The sequence below is a fragment of the Bubalus bubalis genome, chromosome 4 (genome assembly GCF_019923935.1).
Source record: "Bubalus bubalis isolate 160015118507 breed Murrah chromosome 4, NDDB_SH_1, whole genome shotgun sequence".
Classification (NCBI taxonomy): Eukaryota; Metazoa; Chordata; class Mammalia; order Artiodactyla; family Bovidae; genus Bubalus; species Bubalus bubalis.
The window spans coordinates 46,521,618-46,541,998 of record NC_059160.1 but is presented as its reverse complement, the minus strand read 5'-3'; the positions used below and the strand labels follow the sequence as shown (position 1 = coordinate 46,541,998).

Sequence of the window (20,381 nt, the reverse complement as noted above, 5' to 3'; positions counted from 1 at the left end):
ATGTAGTCCCCCAACCTGGGAGAGTGGAAGCCCCAGGTTGAAAGTGTATTTAGCAAAGCAAAGGACAAAGCTTTTCCTTAATGAGACTCGAACGTGAACACTGGGATCCAGGAGACCTCTGTCCCTAGTTCTGGCTCTGTGAAGTAAGTCTGGAACCTGGTCAAGTCACTTCACGTCTCCATTTGCTCGCTGGCAAACTAAACCACCTGCATCCCACAGCTGGTAGGAGGGTCTAGTGGCCTCCAAACACCAGTCTATGGATGGTGACATCAGAATACCTGGGTATCATGGACCCCCAACCTGAGAGGCTCTGATTCTGGAGACTTGGAGCAGAACTCTGCAATGGCTAGTTACCAAAAGCTTCTTGGGAGATTCCAAATAGCAAAGCAACTAGGTCTAGAAGCCACTGTTTATGTGATGATGTATACCAAGACTAGGCATTCAAAATATTTACTTGGCTGTTTTCACTCAGGCCCAGTTTCCAATTTTCTGTGACAAGGATACCAGTACTCATTGTTTGCGGTGACAAAGAAAGGAAGGAAGAGAGGGAGGGGCGATAGAACCACTTTGAATTCTACCAACAGGAAAATGGTTTAATATTCTGTATTCTATTCACACGGTGGAAGATTAAAGAGCTGTTAACTGAAATGAATTAAAGCTTTGTCTCCTTGCAGAGGGACCTCCCTGAAGGTTCAGATTCATTTGGTATAATTTTGACACCTTTAAACAGACTCATATTTTAAACACTGCCCGTAAAAGTATCAATGTAGACTACAGAATAAAAAGATGGTTCCTGTAGTTATTGTTTCCAGTGAGAATGGAAAAGAAGGGAGGGGAGATTATGCAGTCCTTGTTGCCGCTTGAGAATCCGTCAAGTTTTGCTGGATCTTCCCGTTTTTCTAACCTAGGGTGGGAATCCGGTCGTGAATTTTCGCAAATTTTAAGCATTGCCAAATAATGAAAACTCTTCTACAACTTAAAAAACAAAAACACAAAAACACCATTTAGGCCTAAGAAAACATCCCTGGAGTCCCAAGTCTGACTTTAGTCCTAGAGGGGTTAAGGAGACCAGAGGTGGATTATTTCTGATTAATCCCCAACTTGTTTAGATGTGACAGCGGAGAGGGCAGGAGGGCAGCGCCCCCTCCAGACGCTAGGGGACAGCAGGCTCACACCCGACAAGTGACCACACCTCAAGAAGCAAGTACTTCTCAGGGACCTATAGCTTCTTCCGCCCGTGGTTGGAAAGAGGTCACTTCCTCCTGAAAAAGGCTTAAGACGAGTACACAACAAAGCCCTCCCCTCCGCCATCTTTGCGCCCCGCCCCGCCGCTTCCTCCGGGTCAGTTTCGCGCCAAATTGTCCCGCAAGCAAAATGGAGCCCGGAAGGAGGGTATCCCGACGTCCTGCGCCCTGCAGCCAATCCCCTTCAGCAGTTTCTTTGGAGGCGGGACCCGCAGACGCAGAGCGGCCCAATCGCTGGCCTCGGGGTCTCGGCGAACCAATGAGGGCGCAGCAGCCGCGGCGTCCAAACGCTGCATCTGGTTTTTCCCGCGAAACGCGGCAGGAGGCCGTGGGGGGCTCTTGTGTCTGCGGTTCCGGGGAGCGCGGGAAGGCAGAGGTGAGGCTGGCGGAGCTGGGGAGTGGGCCCCTCGGAGCCAGCATTTGGGGCGCAGTAGGGCTGGGCAGGGGTGTCTCATGGGAGAGCTGGGGTCGAGGTCTGGGAGGCGGAACCGGGCTCAAGTCTGCCTCGCACTTGGAGCCGAGGATCTGCGTGTCGCAGGGGACGCCGCACGCCCCCATCTGCCCTCCAGTCTGCTCCATCTCCTTGTTCCGCGTCAGGTGCAGTCATGTCGGGCTTCGACGACCCCGGCATTTTCTACAGTGACAGCTTCGGGGGCGACAACGCGGCCGATGAGGGGCAGGCGCGCAAATCGCAGCTGCAGAGGCGCTTCAAGGAGTTCCTGCGGCAGTACCGGGTGGGCACCGACCGTACCGGCTTCACTTTCAAGTACAGGTGCGTGCCGGAGCGGGACAAGAGGGGGGATGCGGTCCCAGCGGTGCTATGTTCCACTCGCTGGGGCCCCGCATCCTCGTGGCGTTTGGTTTTGTACATTTCATATCTGAAGTTAACTTTTGAGTGAGTCACCTGGGCCCTTTGGTTCTTTTCCCAGGATTTGCTTTTATTCATCTGTTTCTTTTAGTCTTTGTATGTTATGCCTGCAATACTTTGTAAAGTGAGTTATCTTCAGTTCTCTGGAGATGGTAGTTATGCTTTACCTTACTTGCTCACTCATTCATTCGTTCCAGTCAGTCAACTTCTATTGACTGAGCACCTGCTGCATGCCAGCCACTGTTCTAGGTGGTGAGCTGCAGCACTGAAAGAGCTGGGCAAAGCCCCTGCTCCTAGTCATTGTTCAATGGTGACATCCCACCAAATCCTTGTAGGGCCTTAAATGCAGACAGCATGGATTTGCAGGTCCAAACTTGGGCCTGATGCATTATTAGCTCAGTGACTTCCAAGTGACAGTCTCTCTGAGCCTCAGTTTCTTCATCAGTAAAATGGGCATAGCCACTCCTACTTCGATTTATTCATGCACCAGCTGACACTGACCATCTGTGTGCCAAACCCTAGGGTACAAAGATGAAAAGATTCATACTACTTGTCCTCAAGGAGCTTTTGAATCAGTGGGACTGAGGCATAGGCATGCCCAAGTAAATTACAAGGTGATGATTACCTCAAAGGAGGAGTGTACTAGAGGAGTTAGGGGAGGCTTCAGGTGATGTAGAGCTGAGAGGAGTATCTGGTGTGGAAGGCATTTATGATAGCAGGAGGTGCATGCATGGGCAGTATGGGGTGGCCTGTTAAAATAAGGGGCTCTCAGAGCAGGACTGGCTGTTTATGTGGCTCTGGACATAAGGTAGAAAGGGATGAGGCTGAGGAGGTCAGTGGCCCCCAAAAGTGTTTTGGGGATAATAGTCTCACGGGATGCTCTTAAAAAGAGTCTGGTGGTTGATAAGACAGGCATGGTCTCTGCTGCCTTCCATTCCCAGGTTCTAGCTGTGTGCCTTGTTAGTATCTGAGAGAGGGTTAAAGGCTCCAGGGAGTCCAGTGAAAGGACTGGTTTGCAGTGAGAGTCTCCCAGACTCGTCTGTGAACTTTGAATTGGTCTTTGATGATGACTTGGACTGCTTCCATGGAGCTTGCTTTGGAAGATGCTTCTGTGGAGGGGGGAGCAGATGGTTTGCTGGGTTATAGCTGATCCACCTGGAGCTCGATGTGTTTGGGAAGCTAGTGGTGTGGGCAGACTCAGAGTGTGGCTGCGCCTCTGCCAGTATTGCCTCCTCTTCTCTGTGCCCGTCCCTGCACCTACTCCAGGGATGAACTCAAGCGGCATTATAACCTGGGGGAGTACTGGATCGAGGTGGAGATGGAGGACCTGGCCAGCTTCGATGAGGAGCTGGCTGACTACTTGTACAAGCAGCCAGCCGAACACTTGCAGCTGGTGAGTGGGACCCCTGCCCCAGGACTGTTGCCCCGGAACCCCCAGAGCTGGCCCCACTCTGGTCACTCACAGCCTGTCCCCTCCCTATCTCCAGCTGGAGGAAGCTGCCAAGGAGGTGGCTGACGAGGTGACCCGGCCGCGGCCTGCTGGTGACGAGGTACTCCAGGACATCCAGGTCATGCTCAAGTCGGACGCCAGCCCGTCCAGCATCCGTAGCCTGAAGGTGGGTCCCCTCGGAGGGTGGCGGTGGTGGCTGTGTGTGTGGAGGTGTTTTGGAAAGAGACCTGAGTGCCAGCTGTGTGACCCTGAGCAACTCACTCAACCTTTCTGAGCCTGTTTCTGCCTCTGAAAAATTAGCTCCTTGGACAAATGTTTGCTGAGCTCCTTCTGTGGGCAGGACATGAGTTGGGTCCTGGAGGAGCAGCAGTGAACTCAAGGACAAGCTTCTTTCCCTGGGAGACTGGATAAATGGTTAACATCACCACAATAACTGTAGGTGACTGTGAGAGCAATGGGAGAAATTGGAAAGGGATGAGAACGCACAGGGCCCCTCTGGAAAAGATAGAGAAGGCTGCTTTCCAGAGGGGACATCTGAGTGGAGACCTGTGGGTGAGAACGAGCAGCGTGCAAACAGCTGGGAGGGCACATGGGGTGGGGAGAGGAGGGCAGGGCAGAGCTAGTGTAAAGCTTTCAAGGTGAGGGGCCAGGGCGTGTACCAGGCTGAGGGAAGGATGGTCAGCGTGACTGGCGAGTGATGGGGCCACGGGAAAGCTGGGCAGGGCCAGTCTGCCACCCAGCAAACACTTTCTGAGTAGCTGCCTCACACCGGATGCTGGGTTTGACTCTCACTGTAGACAGACGGTAGGTACCTGGTTCCGTGGAGGTTATAGTGAGAGAAACAGACAAGGAGCACTGAGCTGGTTTCAGGTCCCAGGACATGAGCCATGAAGAAGAAAAAACGGGATCAACGTGAGGGGCCGGGTGGCGGTTGGAGAAGGCGTCTCTGAAGAAGTGGTGTTGGCACGAGTCCGAGGGATGTGTGACCCTGTGACAGCTCAAGGGAGGAGTGTTCCGGGCTCAAGGAGAAGCAGGTGCAAAGGCACTGGGGTGGGGACAGCAGCCGTTCCAAGGGCCAGACAAGGGGCAGATGGCAGCCGCCGTGACTGGACCCCAGGGAGTGAGGGCAGGGGAGAGGATCGGAGGGAGCGAGTGGAGAGCCAGGTGGCCAGGGCCTTAGCTGCTGTGGAAAGGAGTTCGGATTGAGGGCTACGTAGGAGGATGGGCTGATTCCATCTTTAAAAGCTTCCTCTGGCTGCCAAGTGAAAGGAGAATTTATAAAGCGGGCAGGAGTGGGACCCAGGGGAGTTTCCTGAGGAGGACGTGAGGGTCGAACGTTGGTTCTTCTGTCAGAAGGTGGTTGTGAGAAGCAGATGAAAGGATGCACGCCCCTGTGCCTGGTGAGCTCTGGACCCAGCTTGTGCCAGCAAAAGGCCACGCGCTGGCCTCTGCTGCAGCCCTCATGTCCTGCTGCGCAGTTCAGGTCCCCACCAGACCTTCCTTGGTTGGCACCGTGGCACGTCTGTTACAGGAGCAGGGCCGGGCTGCGGGCTCTCGAAGCTGTGGCGTGTGCCAGCTTTGTCTCTGCGCTGCACCAGGCTGGGGGGGCGAGGGGGAAGGTGCAGGTGGGCTCGCGCTTGAAACCGAGCATCATGTCTGCCTGTCCATGGAGGCGGATTTGGGCTTGTTTTGTGGGGCAGCTGTTCCCTCAGAAAAGCAAACCTCAGCCCCACTTGAACAGATTTCCTCTTCTCAGCCCCATTGGAAAACCAGTGACTGGCCTGCTTGGGTGGGCGTTCTGTGACAGAGGAGGAGCCCTCTCTAGAAGGATCGCTCGTCAGGGTGGCCTTGGGGCTGAGGCAGCCCCAGTCCTTTCCAACCCTGGGATCCTGGGGGCTCAGATCCCTGCACTCTGTAGAGTGTTTTCCAGAAGCAAGCTCTGAGGTGGGTGTCAGCAGTTCTGGGGTCCCCTGGGCACGTGTGCCCCTGGTCTCAGTCACCAGAGAGGGTCAGCCTCCTTCCTTCTCCCCTCTCTACCCCCCTGGCTTCAGAGGGAGCATCAGCTTGAACCCATAGCCTACCTGCCTGTCCCAGAACACCTGCTGGAAATAGGAAGAAAAGATGATGATAAAAGGAACTTTTCTTGTTTTATTTTGTTTTTTATTATAAAAATATCACACACACAAAAGTAGTGAGAGGGGCATCCCTGATGGTCCAGTGACTAAGACTCTGCTTCCAGTGCAGGGGACCGGGCTTCAATCCCTGATCAGGAAACTAGATCCCACATGCTGCAATTAAATATATATATATATACACACACATATATATGTATATATACACTAAGTGCCACAATTAAGACCAGGCACTACCAAATAAATAAATATATATATTTTAAAAAGTAGCAAGAGTAGTGTAATGACCCCATCTGCCTCATCTGGGTTCAACAGCTGTTAATATTTTGCCTTATTTCCTTTCTCCTCTTTTCTGCTAAAGGATTTTAAAGTAAATGACAGACATGGCACTTTATGCCTTGAGCAGACATTAGAATAGAAGAGATTCTTGACGTGTGATCTCGGGGTCCCTGGCCCCCCTCACCCAGCCCCCTCCCTGCGGCTCTGTTGCAGTCGGACACAATGTCACACCTGGTGAAGATCCCGGGCATCGTGATCGCGGCCTCGGGGGTCCGCGCCAAGGCCACCCGCATCTCCATCCAGTGTCGCAGCTGCCACGGCACGCTTACCAACATCGCCATGCGCCCCGGCCTGGAGGGCTACGCCCTGCCCCGGAAGTGCAACACGTGAGTGGGCTTCGCGGGCCCTGTGGCACCCTGGGGGGTGACGGGCAGATGTCTGAGCGGAGGTGTGAAGGATGAGGAGGAAGCCCTGCAGCCGGGAGGGGCCGGGGCCGCGGCGTGCCCTGTGGGCGTAGGCCCAAGTGGACGTCCTGGATCTTGGGGTTGAGAACAGGATGGTGTCCCCCTGCCCCTCTGTGGTGGTGAGTTCTGTCCCTCCAGGGAACCCAGGCAGCCTGTGCAGGGGGCTGGGGTGGGGAGTCCACCTGGAATCTTCAACCCTGGCTCGCTGGGGCAGGTCTGGAGCGGAGGCCCAGGAACATGCCAGGCTCCTTGGTTTACATGTGGCCTGTGGCTGCGTTGCCTGTGGCCTCGTGGCCCACAGACGGAAAATATGTGTCTCTGGCTTCTTTCAGAACATGATTGCTGACCCTGATCTTCAGGGCCCTCACCCTTTCTGGCTCCTGGTTCCCCTCTGCTTCCTAATCTCAGGCTTAGCCACACTTCTCTTTTCTACACTTAATTCCTTTTTGATCTGGGTTTTTGAGTACCCTGAGTGCAGAGGACATGCAGATGTGTGTTTCCACTGAACCCCAGATTCCAGTCTGGCTGCCTGCCAGACATGTGGCTGTCTAACACGGCTTAATGGGAGAGCCAGGTTCCAAGCAGGCCTCCCCAGCCCTAACCCCGTGTATTCCCCCTACTGAGCCACCCTCCTCTAGCGATTTCCCTGAGCTTGTCCTGGAGACCCTGAACTTGCCACTGGCCAGGCTTGTTGCTGACTTGCGTGATGAGTTCCCTGGGCTTTGGGGCTCTGGGGATAGCTCTGGTGACTCTTTTCTCCTCTCGCCTTACAGGGATCAGGCTGGGCGCCCCAAGTGTCCACTGGACCCGTACTTCATCATGCCGGACAAGTGCAAGTGCGTGGACTTCCAGACCCTGAAGCTGCAGGAGCTGCCGGACGCCGTGCCGCACGGGGAGATGCCCCGGCATATGCAGCTCTACTGTGACCGGTGAGCGGGCCCCTGGCTGTGCCCCCCACACCGGGTCAGGGCTGTGAGCAGGCTGGCTGGCCATGCCTCCTGCCCCTAAGTCGGGCCATGTGGACCCCGAGTGCAGTGGGGAGCAGGAAATAGGGCTGGTTATGGAAAGTTGCTCTGTGCCTGGTGCTTCCTCCAGGCTTTTCCTCCCCTCGTCTCCACTATTCTGCAGGAGCGGGTCAGTCTCACGTGTGACCAGCTCCCTGAGTGGAGGGGTCTGGCTTCTGCCGCCTGCATTCTTCCTTCAGAGTCTCCCTGGCACTCTTAGAACCAGGAGGCCTGAGGTGGCACAGCTGGTCGGCCAAGGGTGGGGAGGACCCTCTTCCCAGGCTGACGCCCACCCCGGGCTTTATGTTAAGAGTCTTCTTGGATGTTGCTGGGTAATCAGAAAGTGGGGAGAGGGTGCTAGGCTGGCCTGGTCCCCTTCCAGGGACCTGGGAGGATGGCGTGGAGATAGGGACAGGGCTTCTTCACCTGGGCTCACGCACCGTGATACCTCAAGCAGGTAGTCTGTGCATCGCCTTTTGGACGAGGGGATCCACAGGTTGTTAGCTGCCTCAGCGACAGTGGAAGGTGTAGAGGTCAGACTGCTGAGCAGGTGATGTGAGCTCACTGAGCCTCAGTCTCCTCACCAGGAAAATGGGGACAGTGACGGGCCTTAATCTCTCATCACTGCTGGGAGGTTTAAAGTAGAAAATGCATGTGAAGTGTTTACTACAGTTCCTTCATACAAATTAAGTATCTGGTGTTAGATTATTTGTGCAGTCTGGGGTTAGATTTAAAGCTGAAGAAGTGGAATCTGGGAAGAGAGGAGTCCCAGAATGTTAACAGTGACACTAAGGGTCCTTTAGGGATGGGACTCTACTTTGCCTAACGCCCTTCTGGGTCTGGTACCTTACTTGATCCCACAGTAACCCAGCAGGTGAGATCACTTTATTAAAGCCCTCCAGGGTCAGAGACGGAGAATGCAATGGCACCCCACTCCAGTACTCTTGCCTGGAAAATCCCATGGACGGAGGAGTCTGGTAGGCTGTGGTCCATGGGGTCGCTAAGAGTCGGACACAACTGAGTGACTTCACTTTGACTTTTCACTTTCATGCATTGGAGAAGGAAATGGCAACCCACTCCAGTGTTCTTGCCTGGAGAATCCCAGGGACGGGCGAACCTGGTTGGCTGCCATCTATGGGGTTGCATAGAGTCGGACACGACTGAAGTGACTTAGCAGTAGGGTCAGAGAGGTGCAGTGACTTCTTTGAGGTCACACGGCTCGTAAGTGGCAGAGTACGAATACATGCCCCAGCATCCTGTCCAGTCGGCATTGGAGCATGGTTCTGGCTGGAGGGGCTTGGAGACTTCCTTGTTGCAGCATTTTTTTTTTTTTAAAGAGGAGATTAAAATCCAGGTGCAAAATGACTTGCCTGAGCTTTATGAAGCTGTGAAGAGGCAAAAATTGGGAGTGGCCCTTGCAGGGAGGCTGGGAGGGCATCAGGAGGAAGGCTTCCCCTGAGATGGCTGAGGGGAGCCTTGCAGTGCTTCTGACATCAGGCCAGGTGGAGATGGGGACCCTGAGGAGCTGAGGGTGGGCCTTCTGACCCTAACCAGTCAGGCCGCTGCCCATGACCAAGGATTGTCCTCCTCCGGGCAGCTATGCCGTCCAAACGTGGGCTGGGTCGTGGTGAGAGGGTGAGAGCCCTGGGATAGGGCGGCGGCTAGAGCCAGATCAGCTCGTGAAGCCTCCTGTAGAGATGCTGAGGTGAACGGCGAGTGTGACGGGATGGTAGGAGCCAGGGGCTCCTGCCCCCACCAGACTCTCACCTTCTTCCTCCTTCCTCCCCACCTTCCTCTTAGGTACCTGTGTGACAAGGTCGTCCCTGGGAACAGGGTCACCATCATGGGCATCTACTCCATCAAGAAGTTTGGCCTGACCTCCAACAGGGGCCGCGACAGAGTGGGCGTGGGCATCCGGAGTGCCTACATCCGGGTCCTGGGCATCCAGGTGGACACAGATGGCTCCGGTGAGTGGGCTTTGGGCCGACTCCCCTTGTCCCTCCCCGGGTCTCCTAGTCCCCCTGTCTGTACCCCCACCCCTACACTCTGTTCTGCACGGCAGCCAGGGAGAGCAGTGCTTTCCTAACCAAAGATACCTGTCACTGCCCTCAGCAAGGTAGAAGATATCCTGAGGGCCCCTCTGATCTGGCCTCTAACTCCTCACCTCCCTTCCAGGTCCTCCCCTTGCTCACTGGAGCCTGCAGCACACAGGCCCAGCCCTCAGGCGAGCGGTGGGGTCTGTCTGTGCTCAGACTGATGCTCATGCTTCCCGGCTCTGAGGGCCTTGCCCGCTGGGAGGCCTGGGGCTGGGAGGGTGGGCCCTCATGCACCCACGTCCCCTCTGCCCGCCCAGGCCGCACCTTTGCTGGCGCCATGACCCCACAGGAGGAGGAGGAGTTCCGGCGGCTGGCCGCCCTCCCCAACGTCTACGAGCTCATCTCCAAGAGCATTGCCCCCTCCATCTTCGGAGGCACCGACATGAAGAAGGCCATCGCCTGCCTGCTCTTCGGGGGCTCCCGAAAGAGGTGGGGGTCCAAGCCTTCCCAGGTCCAGGGAGGGGACGGGTGACTTGCCCACAACAGGGCAGCTGCCGGATGGGCAGGATGGGAATACTCTTTCCATTTGCCTGGGACCCTCAGTCCCGCCTCCTACTCTCAGGCACCCTTCCCACCTCCCAGGGTTGCTGTCAGCTGGCGGGGGGCCAATCCATGCCCTCTCTGCAGAGCAGTCCCCCCGACCCTGGGTAGGTGGGGCAACTTGGGGGACCTGGCAGATGCAGTGGAGAGAGCTCTGGGCGTGGAGTCTGGAGAACCGGGGATTAAATCTCTGATAACTACTTACTGTGCAATTTTAGGCAAGAGACACCACCCTTTTGTACCCAGATGTCCATATGAATACGACAGATGGAAGCCTAACACTCAGGGGACATCATGTGTCCTTTTGAGATTCTGAAACAGTAGAGATATAGAGTGTTAATGTTACTGGCAGCTACCAGTTACTGAATTCTTACCATGTGCCAGACAGTCTTCTGAATGTTTTCATCTGTTTGCAGCCCAGTTCCCAAGTTAGCCCTATGAGAAAGCTATGGTTGAGCCCATTTCATAGATGAGGAAACTGAGGCATAGAGCATTAAAGAGACTGCTAACAGGCACATGTCCTGGCCTGGAGCCTGCCCTCGTGGTGTCTGCTCCACGGTATCGCCAGCGGTGCGCTGGCAGCTCCCATCTCTCCAGCTGGGGCAGGTGTTTATCAGATGCTGTCTGTGTGTGCCCGAGCCCAGCTCTTGGTGTCATTTCCTTTGACCCTCCCATCCCTGTGTGGCAGGTTACCACAGAGGAGGCTAGGAGATAGAGCTGGCTAGAAATGTGGCTCTCAGGCCAGAGCCCCCGCCTCCCACCTACTCCAGGGCTCATGACATGGTGGGGCGGGAGTGATAGCCAGACCGCTGTGACCAACCAGCCCCCGCTGGATTCTCCTGTTGCTCACCTGGCCTTCCTGCCCGTCTCCCCAGGCTCCCAGATGGCCTCACTCGCCGAGGAGACATCAACCTGTTGATGCTGGGGGACCCCGGGACGGCCAAGTCCCAGCTGCTGAAGTTCGTGGAGAAGTGCTCACCCATTGGGGTGAGTGTCCCGGATGACCTCTGCCTGCCCTGGCTTCCCCACAGGGATAAAGCTGCAGGAGGGGCCACAGGGGAGAGAGTGTCCAGTCAGCCGGGTCCCCTGTGTGGTGATCAGCACATCTGGGGGATCGGAGTGGGGTGAGGATGGCCGCGTGGTCTCATGGGGGGAAGCGTGGCCTCTGGGTAGACGCGGGGTGGGCCAGGTGTCCTCTGCCAGTGCTGCCCAGTGGAGACATGTGGACTCTAGCTGTGAGCCTCGAGGAGTGTACGTTTCCTAGTAGCCTCTTAGAAAAGCAAAAGGAAGTGGTGATGGGCTTCCCAGATGGCTCAGTGGTCAAGAATCGCTCTGCTAATGCAGGAGACACAGGTTCTATTCCTGGGTCGGAGAGATCCCCTGCAGAAGGAAACTGCAAACCACTCCAGTATTGACTGGGAAATTCCATGCACAGAGGACTCTGGTGGGCTGTATATAGTCTGTGAGCTTGCAAAAGAGTTGGACATGACTGAGCTTACAAGTACACAATCTTAATTCTGTTTAAGCTGTGTAAAATGTTATTATTTCAGCATGTGGTTTAACGTAAGAGAACCTGAAGAAGATACCTTGCATTCTTTTTAGCACTAACTTTGAAATTCCTGTGTATTTCATACACTTAAGCACACCTTGCTTTGGACTTGCCACAATTCAAAGGCCCCTTGGCAGCATGTAGTTCTCAGGTCTCTACAAAGATGATGGGACTCAGGGTGGGGAAGCTTTTCGGAGAGTCCGGAGTTCACCTTACTGGGAGGGTGTCACTTCTCTCAGCCTCAGTTTACTGCTCAGTGAGCCCAGCTCCTGGGGGCCGATTCATGAGACAGTCGGGCTCAGGTGAGTGATGGATGTGAACAGCCCTGGGGAGAACCTCCAGGCCAGCTGGGGCTGGCGGCCCCCATCAGAGGAGGAACGCTGAGATTGTGCTCTGCACCCCGCCGTGATGTGTGACCCTGGGCGGGCTCCAGCTCTGGGGGCCCCTTGACTCACCGGGGTCAGAGCCTGGGGGCTGTGTTGGGCCCTGACCCTCCCGTGGCCCTCCCCCAGGTGTACACGTCTGGGAAAGGCAGCAGCGCCGCTGGCCTGACAGCCTCGGTGATGAGGGACCCCTCGACCCGGAACTTCATCATGGAGGGCGGGGCCATGGTCCTGGCCGACGGGGGCGTCGTCTGTATTGATGAGTTTGACAAGGTGAGCCCTGCAGGGCGAGGGCGTGGCTCAGTGCTGGTGGCACCTGGTGGCCGTGGGCTGGGGGTGTGAATGGCAGAAACCCCCTTTGATGACGTAGAGACCTCCCATCACTATAGGGGCATAACTAAAGCTCTCGGAGCCTAGACAGTGGGGAGACGAGAGCCAAGCCCACATGTTATCTGCATGACTAGAGGTGACCTGGTTCCTGCCATTGGCTGGCACGGAGCAGGGACTTAGGAACAGTAGCTCCTGTAGGGTGTCCTGTTCCCGCTGCACCCCAGCCCCCTCACCTGGGGCTGGTGGACATTCCTCTCTTCCACACAGATGCGAGAGGACGACCGTGTGGCAATCCACGAGGCCATGGAGCAGCAGACCATCTCTATCGCCAAGGTGAGCGCCCTCCCTGGGGCCCACTCAGCCACAGAGCTGCCTGGCCCGGCCATGCCCCGGGCGCTGGGAGGGCTGGGGCCTGGCCCCACCCTCAGGCTGTCCTGAGTGCCAGGCCTCTGTTGACTGCAGCAGTGGCCCTGGAATCGTGTGTGTGTGTGTGTGTGTGTGTGTGTGTGTGTGTGTGTGTGTGTCCGTGACCGTGTGTGTGTGTGTGTGTGTGTGTGTGTGTGTCCGTGACCGTGTGTGTGTGTGTGTGTGTGTGTGTCCGTGACCGGCCCTGGAATCGTGTGTGTGTGTGTGTGTGTGTGTGTCCGTGACCGTGTGTGTGTGTGTGTGTGTGTCCGTGACCGGCCCTGGAATCGTGTGTGTGTGTGTGTGTGTGTGTGTGTGTGTCCGTGACCTGAGAAGGCTGTGAGCCCGAGTTCTCATTTCTCTCCTCTGCTGCCCCCGTACTCCCTCTCAGGCTGGCATCACCACCACCCTCAACTCCCGCTGCTCCGTCTTGGCTGCTGCCAACTCGGTGTTTGGCCGCTGGGATGAGACAAAGGGGGAGGACAACATCGACTTCATGCCCACCATCCTGTCCCGCTTCGACATGATCTTCATCGTCAAGGACGAGCATAATGAGGAGAGGGATGTGGTGCGTAGGGCGCCGGGCTCCTCCCAGGCCTGCAGGTCTCGGGTGGGGAAAGGGTGGGCAGGCTAGGGGCTTCTAGGGTCCAGAGTCCTGGCTACCAGATCAGCCTGTCAGTGGGCCCCCAAGGAGGTGGGTTGCAGACTCCAGAAACACTACACTGGGGGCCCCTGGTCCTGCCTCTCCTGTGGACCACATGTGGTTTGATTTGGGGTCTTTCATTCCCTGGGCGTCGTTCCTTTGTATGTGGAACAAGGGGGTTGACCTTTGATTGCAAGTATTAGAACCCCAGTTCCGTTTAGTCTTTCTGGAGGAACTCAAGAGAAGGGCTTGTGTTACAGGCAAGCCTGGAGATACAAGGCCCAGCTGGGTCTGGTCTCAGGGTTGTCTGCCTCTGCCTCGGTCTCCCTGGGTGGAGTTTTGTTCTGGGGCAGCCTCGCCCCGCCTCAGGGCAGCAGGGAGGGCCCTGGCAGCTCTGGATGTTGTTTTACCAGCTGACAGCCCCCAAGGAGAGAAGGGCCATCTCCTTTCCACTGGTTCTAGCCCTGGGAGCTCTCCCTCCCTGCCTGCTCCAGCTCTGTGTTGGGACCTGGCTCGGGAAGGCCTGTGGGCTGACCCTGGGTCCCCTCTGCCTCCCAGATGCTGGCCAAACACGTCATCACGCTGCATGTGAGCGCACTGACACAGGCCCAGGCCGTGGAGGGCGAGATTGACCTGGCCAAGCTGAAGAAGTTCATCGCCTACTGCCGTGCGTGAGTCGCACACGCTGGCCCCCGGGCGTGGGGTTGCCAGTCTTCCCTGGTTGGGGAGAGCCCTTTCAGGATACCTGAGATGAGCCCTTAGGGTTTAGCTCTGCTTCTTCCTCCCCCTACAGTCACCCACTCCGTGGTTCTTGGCGTCAGGCTTCCCCGTTTCTAAAATGAGGGTGGAGGGTTTAGATGGTCTTGAAGGCACCCTTGACTCTGATGTATGGGGAGGCATTGTGGACATGGTCTCTGGTAACACCTGCCCCCACTGTGTGGCCTTAGGCAAATCAGCTGACCTCTGAGCCTCGCTTTCCTGGGGGTGGTTGTACCCTTAGGTTTTTCTAAGAATCACACAAGATGACGCATGAGCGCTTGGCACGGCCCTGTGCCAAATAAACACTCAGTGAACAGCAGATGCAGCCTTAAATATTGTTCTCACAGACTGCCAGCGATGGTAGTCATACATATAGTGATTATTCTGTGCCAGGTGTTATTCTGAACATTTTTTTTTAATTTTTTAAAACTTGGGTAGTGCTGCACAGCTTGCAAGATCTCAGTTCCTTGACCAGGGATTGAACCTGGGCCCTAATAGTGAAAGCACTGAATCCTAACCATTAGACCACCAGGAAACTCTGATTATTATATATACATAATTGAACTTTATCCCTCTCCCCAAACCTGTGAGGGTGGCGTATTGTTATCCCATTTTACAGATGGGGAAGCTGAGGCAAGGAAAGGTTAAGTAACTTGTCCAAGTTTGCAGGCAGGAGCTAGTGGAGCCAGGATTTGAACCCAGGTGCCTGGCTCCACGGGCTGTGCTTTTGGCTCCTGTGCCAAGGTTCTGGACACGCACCTCCTCTGTCTCTTATTGGAGCTAAACCCGGGGTGGAGGGATCTTGGAGCGCCTTTCTGATGGGAGGTGAAGTCCTGCCTCTGGGTTGGTGCCTCCTCACCACTTTTGTCCCAGTGACGCAGTGCCCAGTGGTCCCGGGGTCTTCGTCATGGTTATGAGCTCTTCACGGCCCCACCCTTGGAGTCTTGGGCCATTGTGAGTGAGTCTGAGAGCCCTGAGTTTTTGTTCTCCCTTGATGCCAGGTCCCAGGGGGCCTTGGTGAGTTTCCTCCCTTCCTCTGAGCTCGGTCACTCAGTCATGTCTAACTCGGAGACCCCACGGACAGTAGCTCTCCAGGTTCCTCTGTCCATGGGATTCTCCAGGCAAGAATACTGGAGTGGGTTGCCATGCCCTCCTCCAGGGGATCTTCCCAACCCAGGGGTCGAGCCCAGGTCTCCTGCATTGCAGGCAGATTTTTTACCGTTTGAGCCACCAGGGAAGCCCTGGAGTAGGTGATCTGAGGTTCCCCTAAACCAGTGACTGTCAGTTGGCTTGGGGTGGGGCTGTGGGGTGGAGGGGATAGAGTGCAGGTGGATCTGACCAAATGTCCCCCGCTGCCACCCTTCCCGCCCCTCACCCCCTAGTCTGGCATGCTTCCAGCCCCTGGACAGCAGTCACCAGTAGCCTCTCGTGGGTATCATTGTGCATCTCACCCCTGAATGTGTTGGGGGGAAGCACTGCTGTGAGCCTGCCATCTGGTGGGCCCAGAAACTGTCTGCAAGCCAGCAGAGGCCGGCCAGGGTGGGTACCCCAAGATTCCTTCCCTCTCTCATGGCAGCTGCTCTCCCCAACCCCTGTCCTGCAGGAAGTGTGGCCCCCGGCTATCAGCAGAGGCCGCAGAGAAGCTGAAGAATCGGTATATCATCATGCGGAGTGGGGCCCGTCAGCACGAGAGGGACAGCGACCGGCGCTCCAGTATCCCCATCACCGTCCGGTGAGCGGGCTGGGTGGGCTGATGCACAGCCTCAGCTTACAGGGCGTGGTGTGCCCTGCAAGTCTGGGGCTGGGACCCACTGCTGACCACTGGTGCCGGCCATGGTCAGGCTGCTGGGCAGGGACCACTCCTTTAGGAGTAAAAACAGTGGCCTCCCTAATTATATGTATCTTTTGCTTTGCTTACTGTTGGGAAAATCTGGAAGCCTCTCTTCTGAATTCTGTCTAGCTTTCCCCATTTTAGGGAAGCCTGAGGGTGAGGGAAGGTCCAGGGATGGGAGTCAGGAGACCTGGTCCTTGCCTCCTGCCCACCATGTGACAGCTGAGAGATTGCTTTCCTTTTCTGGGCCTCAGTTGTCTTAGTTGTTACCTCTCTTCACTGTGGTGAGTTTATCCAATTGAGTGACTAAGAGCTTAAGCCTACCTCATTTGAATCCTGCTTCCGGCACTGATTAGATAGAAGTGGGTTTTGCTCTATATAATGGAAGGTCCAAATAAAGTCACTTAAGTGAATTGGGAATTTATTTCCACCTTAGGTGAAAATGTTTGAGGGCAGGTGGTCTAGGATCATGTGATGGTTCTTCAGTCATCAGCAGCAATTTGCGCTCCTTCAGGCTCACCCTTATTCTCATTGTCCAGTGTGGCTGCTGGAACTCCAGTCATTACCCCTGCATTCCAGGTGGCAGGAGAGGGAGGAAAAGAAGTGCCTTTTTTTTAAGGACACTTCCTAAAGTTCCCATAAAATGTTTGGACATAAAACATACTGGCTATATCTTAGTCACACAGACATACCTGGATGCAATGAAGACTGGGAAATGTCTTGCAGCTGGGTACCATGTGCTGGAATAGAAGTTGGGGTTCCATTACTAAGAGAGATAGATCACAGGGACAAGCAGCAGCCTTCGCTGTGAAGGGGCTGGACAGAAGAGGGACGATGGACTGAGTGCACCCTGGCGTCCCGTTGCTCCCACACAGGCAGCTGGAGGCCATCGTGCGCATCGCCGAGGCCCTCAGCAAGATGAAGCTGCAGCCCTTTGCCACAGAGGCAGACGTGGAGGAGGCGCTGAGGCTCTTCCAGGTGTCCACGCTGGACGCCGCCTTGTCTGGCACCCTGTCAGGTGAGCAGGTGTGGGGAGACAGGCCGGGTGGTCGGTGGACTCGGGGTGGGGCTCATGCGGGATGCCTGCTCTGCTGGTTGCTTCTCTGCACTTGCTGAGGTCTCTGTGCTTCCTCCTGCGAAGAAGCCACACCGCACCCCCCGTCCCCACCCCCACCAGCCATTTTCTTCCAAGATGGGAAGAACAGCCTCTGGAGACCCTGGAGCACAATCCTCTTAGGCCCAGTCCATTATTAAGGCTCACAGTTTTATCATTGGTTAAGAACAGCACTCACCAGCCCTGTTTGTTGAGTTGTAACCGTTTGAGCGCTTCCGACGCTCTTCCCCCGTTTTACTTACAGCCGCCCCCAGAAGCCAGGTTGGGTGCTTAGTCCTTCCCCTGTTAGAGATGAGAAAACTGACACTGAGAGAGGCCTCTTCACAGTGCCCAAGGTTGGTTGCCGTTCTCCCAGCTAGAGTGCAGGTCTCCTGACCCCGAGTCCAGCGTGGGTCAGGCTGCCGTCAGTCCTGCCACCTGCTTCAGGCTAAGCCTCTGAGCGGACTTCCCAGAGCGTTGGCTCCGTGCCAGGCTCCCCTGGGACGAATGTGTTCCCTCGCCAGCAGACAGGGCTTAGTGTCTGCCAGGCTGTTTCAGGTGCCGGGAGGGCAGGAGCAAGCAGATCCCTTGAGTCCCACCTTGCAAGGCCCCCTTTCTCCTGGGGAAACACACCAGAGGCAGACATGCCAAACTCAGGGAGCCGAGAGTGCAGAGGGGAGAACTCCAGCAGGTCAGGCATGTTGGAGAGGGGTGGGGCTGTGTCCCCGTCGGGTGGCCCAAGATGGGCTCTCAGGAGGTGGCAGGAAGCAGGGATGGGCATGAGTGGACACCTGGCTCCCTGGAGTGTGGGGATGGACCCCTGGGTAGAGGAAGAGCTGAGTGGCAAGACCCCAGGGACAACAGGTTCAAGGGTCAGTGTGGCTGGAGCCGGGGAGGTGGGTGGGGGCTGATTGCCTCTGCCCTCCCCTTGGTGATGACGACTCAATCTCTGCCCTGGAGGGGCTTCCTGTCCCGTGAGATATTTGGTTATGGGGGGCTCCCTCGGATGTTTGAGGGCACAGGGTGGGTATGATTTGGGGCAGGGTAATTAGAGTTGGGCTTTGCAGGCTGTATAAGAGTTTGCCTCGTGAACTCATTTCAACTCTCAGCGGCTTCTCCCCTCCCACCTCGCCCCTCTCTGTAGCTGAAACACCAAGGCGTCTGCAGGCCTGGGTCAACAGAGGAGACCCCCTTCCAGCAGTTGTCGGAAATCAGCAGCTGCTTGCCAGGGCTGCTTGGGATGCCTCACTGATGTGGTCTCCAGGACAGTGCTCCTGAGTCACTGCGGGTCCCCTCTAGCTTTCCATTCTGATGTAGCCGCCTCCAGGAAGTCTTCCTGACTTGTCTAGCCGCCTGGGGCCCAGGTGCTGTCCTCAGCTCGAGGCCCTCCTCACAGCCCTCCAGTGGCTGCTCCACTCACCAGAATCGGGAAAACTTAGGCTGTGCCCTCTAGCCTGTGGGACCTGGCCCCCATGTGGCCCCCACTCTGGCCATGTCCCTGGCCCTACGACTAGATTTTGAATGAAGTGGGCATGTTTCCCACCTCTGAAACTTCCCACCTCTGCCTGCAGCATCCTTCTGCTCATGCCTGCCCTGTCCTTGACTCCAGGCCTCTGTCCATCGTCTCGCTCAGGCCTTGGCTGTCCCCAGGCTCCCTCTCTGTCTTCCTCTCATGTTCTCTCCGGGGACTGGCTGGCTCTTCCCCGCTGTGGGCAGACTGAGGTCCCCACCTGCCGACCCGCCTCCCTCCTCGCGCCCACAGGGGTGGAAGGCTTCACCAGCCAGGAGGACCAGGAGCTGCTGAGCCGCATCGAGAAGCAGCTCAAGCGCCGCTTTGCCATCGGCTCCCAGGTGTCTGAGCACAGCATCATCCAGGACTTCACCAAGCAGGTGGGCCTCCAGGGCCGGGTTCCCACCCACCCTGTACCATGCCCTGCGCTCAGCAGACAGGCTTGGGGTGGGGTAGGGGTGGCTGTTTTCTAGGACCAGGCCTGTCCCCAGCGCTCTCCTTTCTTGACTTTCTTTGTTGCATTAAAGGGCGAGGACGGGGTCTGAGGTTCTGCTGGGACCTCCCAGGCTCCCCCAGCCCTTTGTCTCTCCCTTCCCCTCCTTCCCTGCCCTTTGTGGGGTTGGGGGTGCAGAACCAGAGGGTGAGCCTTCCAGCCCGCTGGGGACAGAGCTCTTGATCCCATAGATGGTGGAAGGGCCTTCTAAAATCTGTGGGGAACTTGTCACCATCTTTGAAGTCACATGGACAGTCTAGTTTCTGGGCTCAGCTCCCTTTCGTGTATGTCATCTCCTCTTCATCCTTAGGGCAGTTTATGTGGTAGGTGGTACCCCACCCATTCGAGAGGTGAGCAGACCAAGAGTTAGAGGAGTTTGGGGATGTCTGGAGTGGTAAAGAATCCGCCTACCAGTGCAGGGAGACTCAGGAGACCTCGGTTCAATCCCTGGGATGGGAAGAGCCCCTGGAGGAGGAAATGGCAACCCACTCCAGTATTCTTGCTGGGAAATCCCGTGGACAGAGGAGCCTGCTGGGCTCCAGTCCATGCAGCAAGTAGTAAGTGACTTAGCCTCTCTGTGCCTTCGTTTCCTCCCCTGTAAAATGTAAAGTGATCACGTACCAGCTGCTCAGGGATGTTGAGGGGTGGAATGAGTAAGAACGTGAAGATTTAGAACAAAGCTTGGTAGGTAGTAGGTGCCTAGGACGAGTGAGCCCATTTAGGATGCAAAGTGGTAGGTTGTGAAGGCTGGAAAGTCCCATGAGCAGGGGGTGCCTGGGCTCCTGAACGGTGGGGTGTCTGGGGGCACGCCTCTCACCCCGCCCCGTGTTCCACAGAAATACCCGGAGCACGCCATCCACAAGGTCCTGCAGCTCATGCTGCGGCGGGGTGAGATCCAACACCGCATGCAGCGCAAGGTCCTCTACCGCCTCAAGTGAGCCTGCGGTCGCCGCTGCCACCTCCAGCCACCCTCGCACTCTGGACGGAGGGACCCCACCGCCCCCTGCCTCGCCGCCTCTGGTGTCTGCCCTGGCTGCAGATCCAGGATATGTGCTTTTGGAAATTTATAGAAGTAATAAAGCCATGGTGTGTTTGTGGATATCTGTGGGCTTCTGCACCGGGTTGCAAGGACAGGCATTGGAGCCTGGCAGACCTGGGTTTCTGACCTGCCTGTGCCCCTTGGGCTCTGGGCAGGGTGCGTGCTGTGCGCGCTGGTGAGAATCAGCAAGACCCAGAGTATAAGGGTGCTTACAAGAGCCCAAAGCTGCTCCCCAGCAGCTAATGTGTGGTCAGGAGCTATGGTTCCAC

At 56.3% G+C, this 20,381-nt stretch overlaps 1 protein-coding gene across 1 annotated transcript; it reads left to right on the top strand.

Annotated features, from left to right (window-relative positions):
- Window positions 1-1,462: 1,462 nt before the first annotated feature.
- MCM5 (minichromosome maintenance complex component 5) lies at window positions 1,463-20,172 on the top strand. Its single transcript, XM_045165380.1, has 17 exons — window positions 1,463-1,620; window positions 1,842-2,016; window positions 3,379-3,505; window positions 3,600-3,728; window positions 6,187-6,359; window positions 7,211-7,366; window positions 9,242-9,408; window positions 9,795-9,966; window positions 10,953-11,064; window positions 12,139-12,282; window positions 12,607-12,672; window positions 13,136-13,312; window positions 13,946-14,058; window positions 15,750-15,878; window positions 16,853-16,995; window positions 18,833-18,960; window positions 19,910-20,172. The coding sequence occupies exons 2-17, from the start codon at window positions 1,850-1,852 to the stop codon at window positions 20,009-20,011; spliced, it is 2,205 nt and encodes a 734-aa protein (XP_045021315.1). The 5' UTR covers window positions 1,463-1,620; window positions 1,842-1,849; the 3' UTR covers window positions 20,012-20,172.
- Window positions 20,173-20,381: the final 209 nt, after the last annotated feature.

What these genes read in the sequence shown, in the direction of transcription:
- MCM5 (XM_045165380.1), top strand. Translation starts at nt 1,850, where the DNA reads ATGTCGGGCTTCGACGACCCCGGCATTTTCTACAGTGACAGCTTCGGG. An exon ending in CTGCCCCGGAAGTGCAACAC is followed by an intron (nt 6,360 to 7,210) that starts GTGAGTGGGCTT and finishes CTCGCCTTACAG; the next exon opens with GGATCAGGCTGGGCGCCCCA. An exon ending in TTCGGGGGCTCCCGAAAGAG is followed by an intron (nt 9,967 to 10,952) that starts GTGGGGGTCCAA and finishes CCGTCTCCCCAG; the next exon opens with GCTCCCAGATGGCCTCACTC.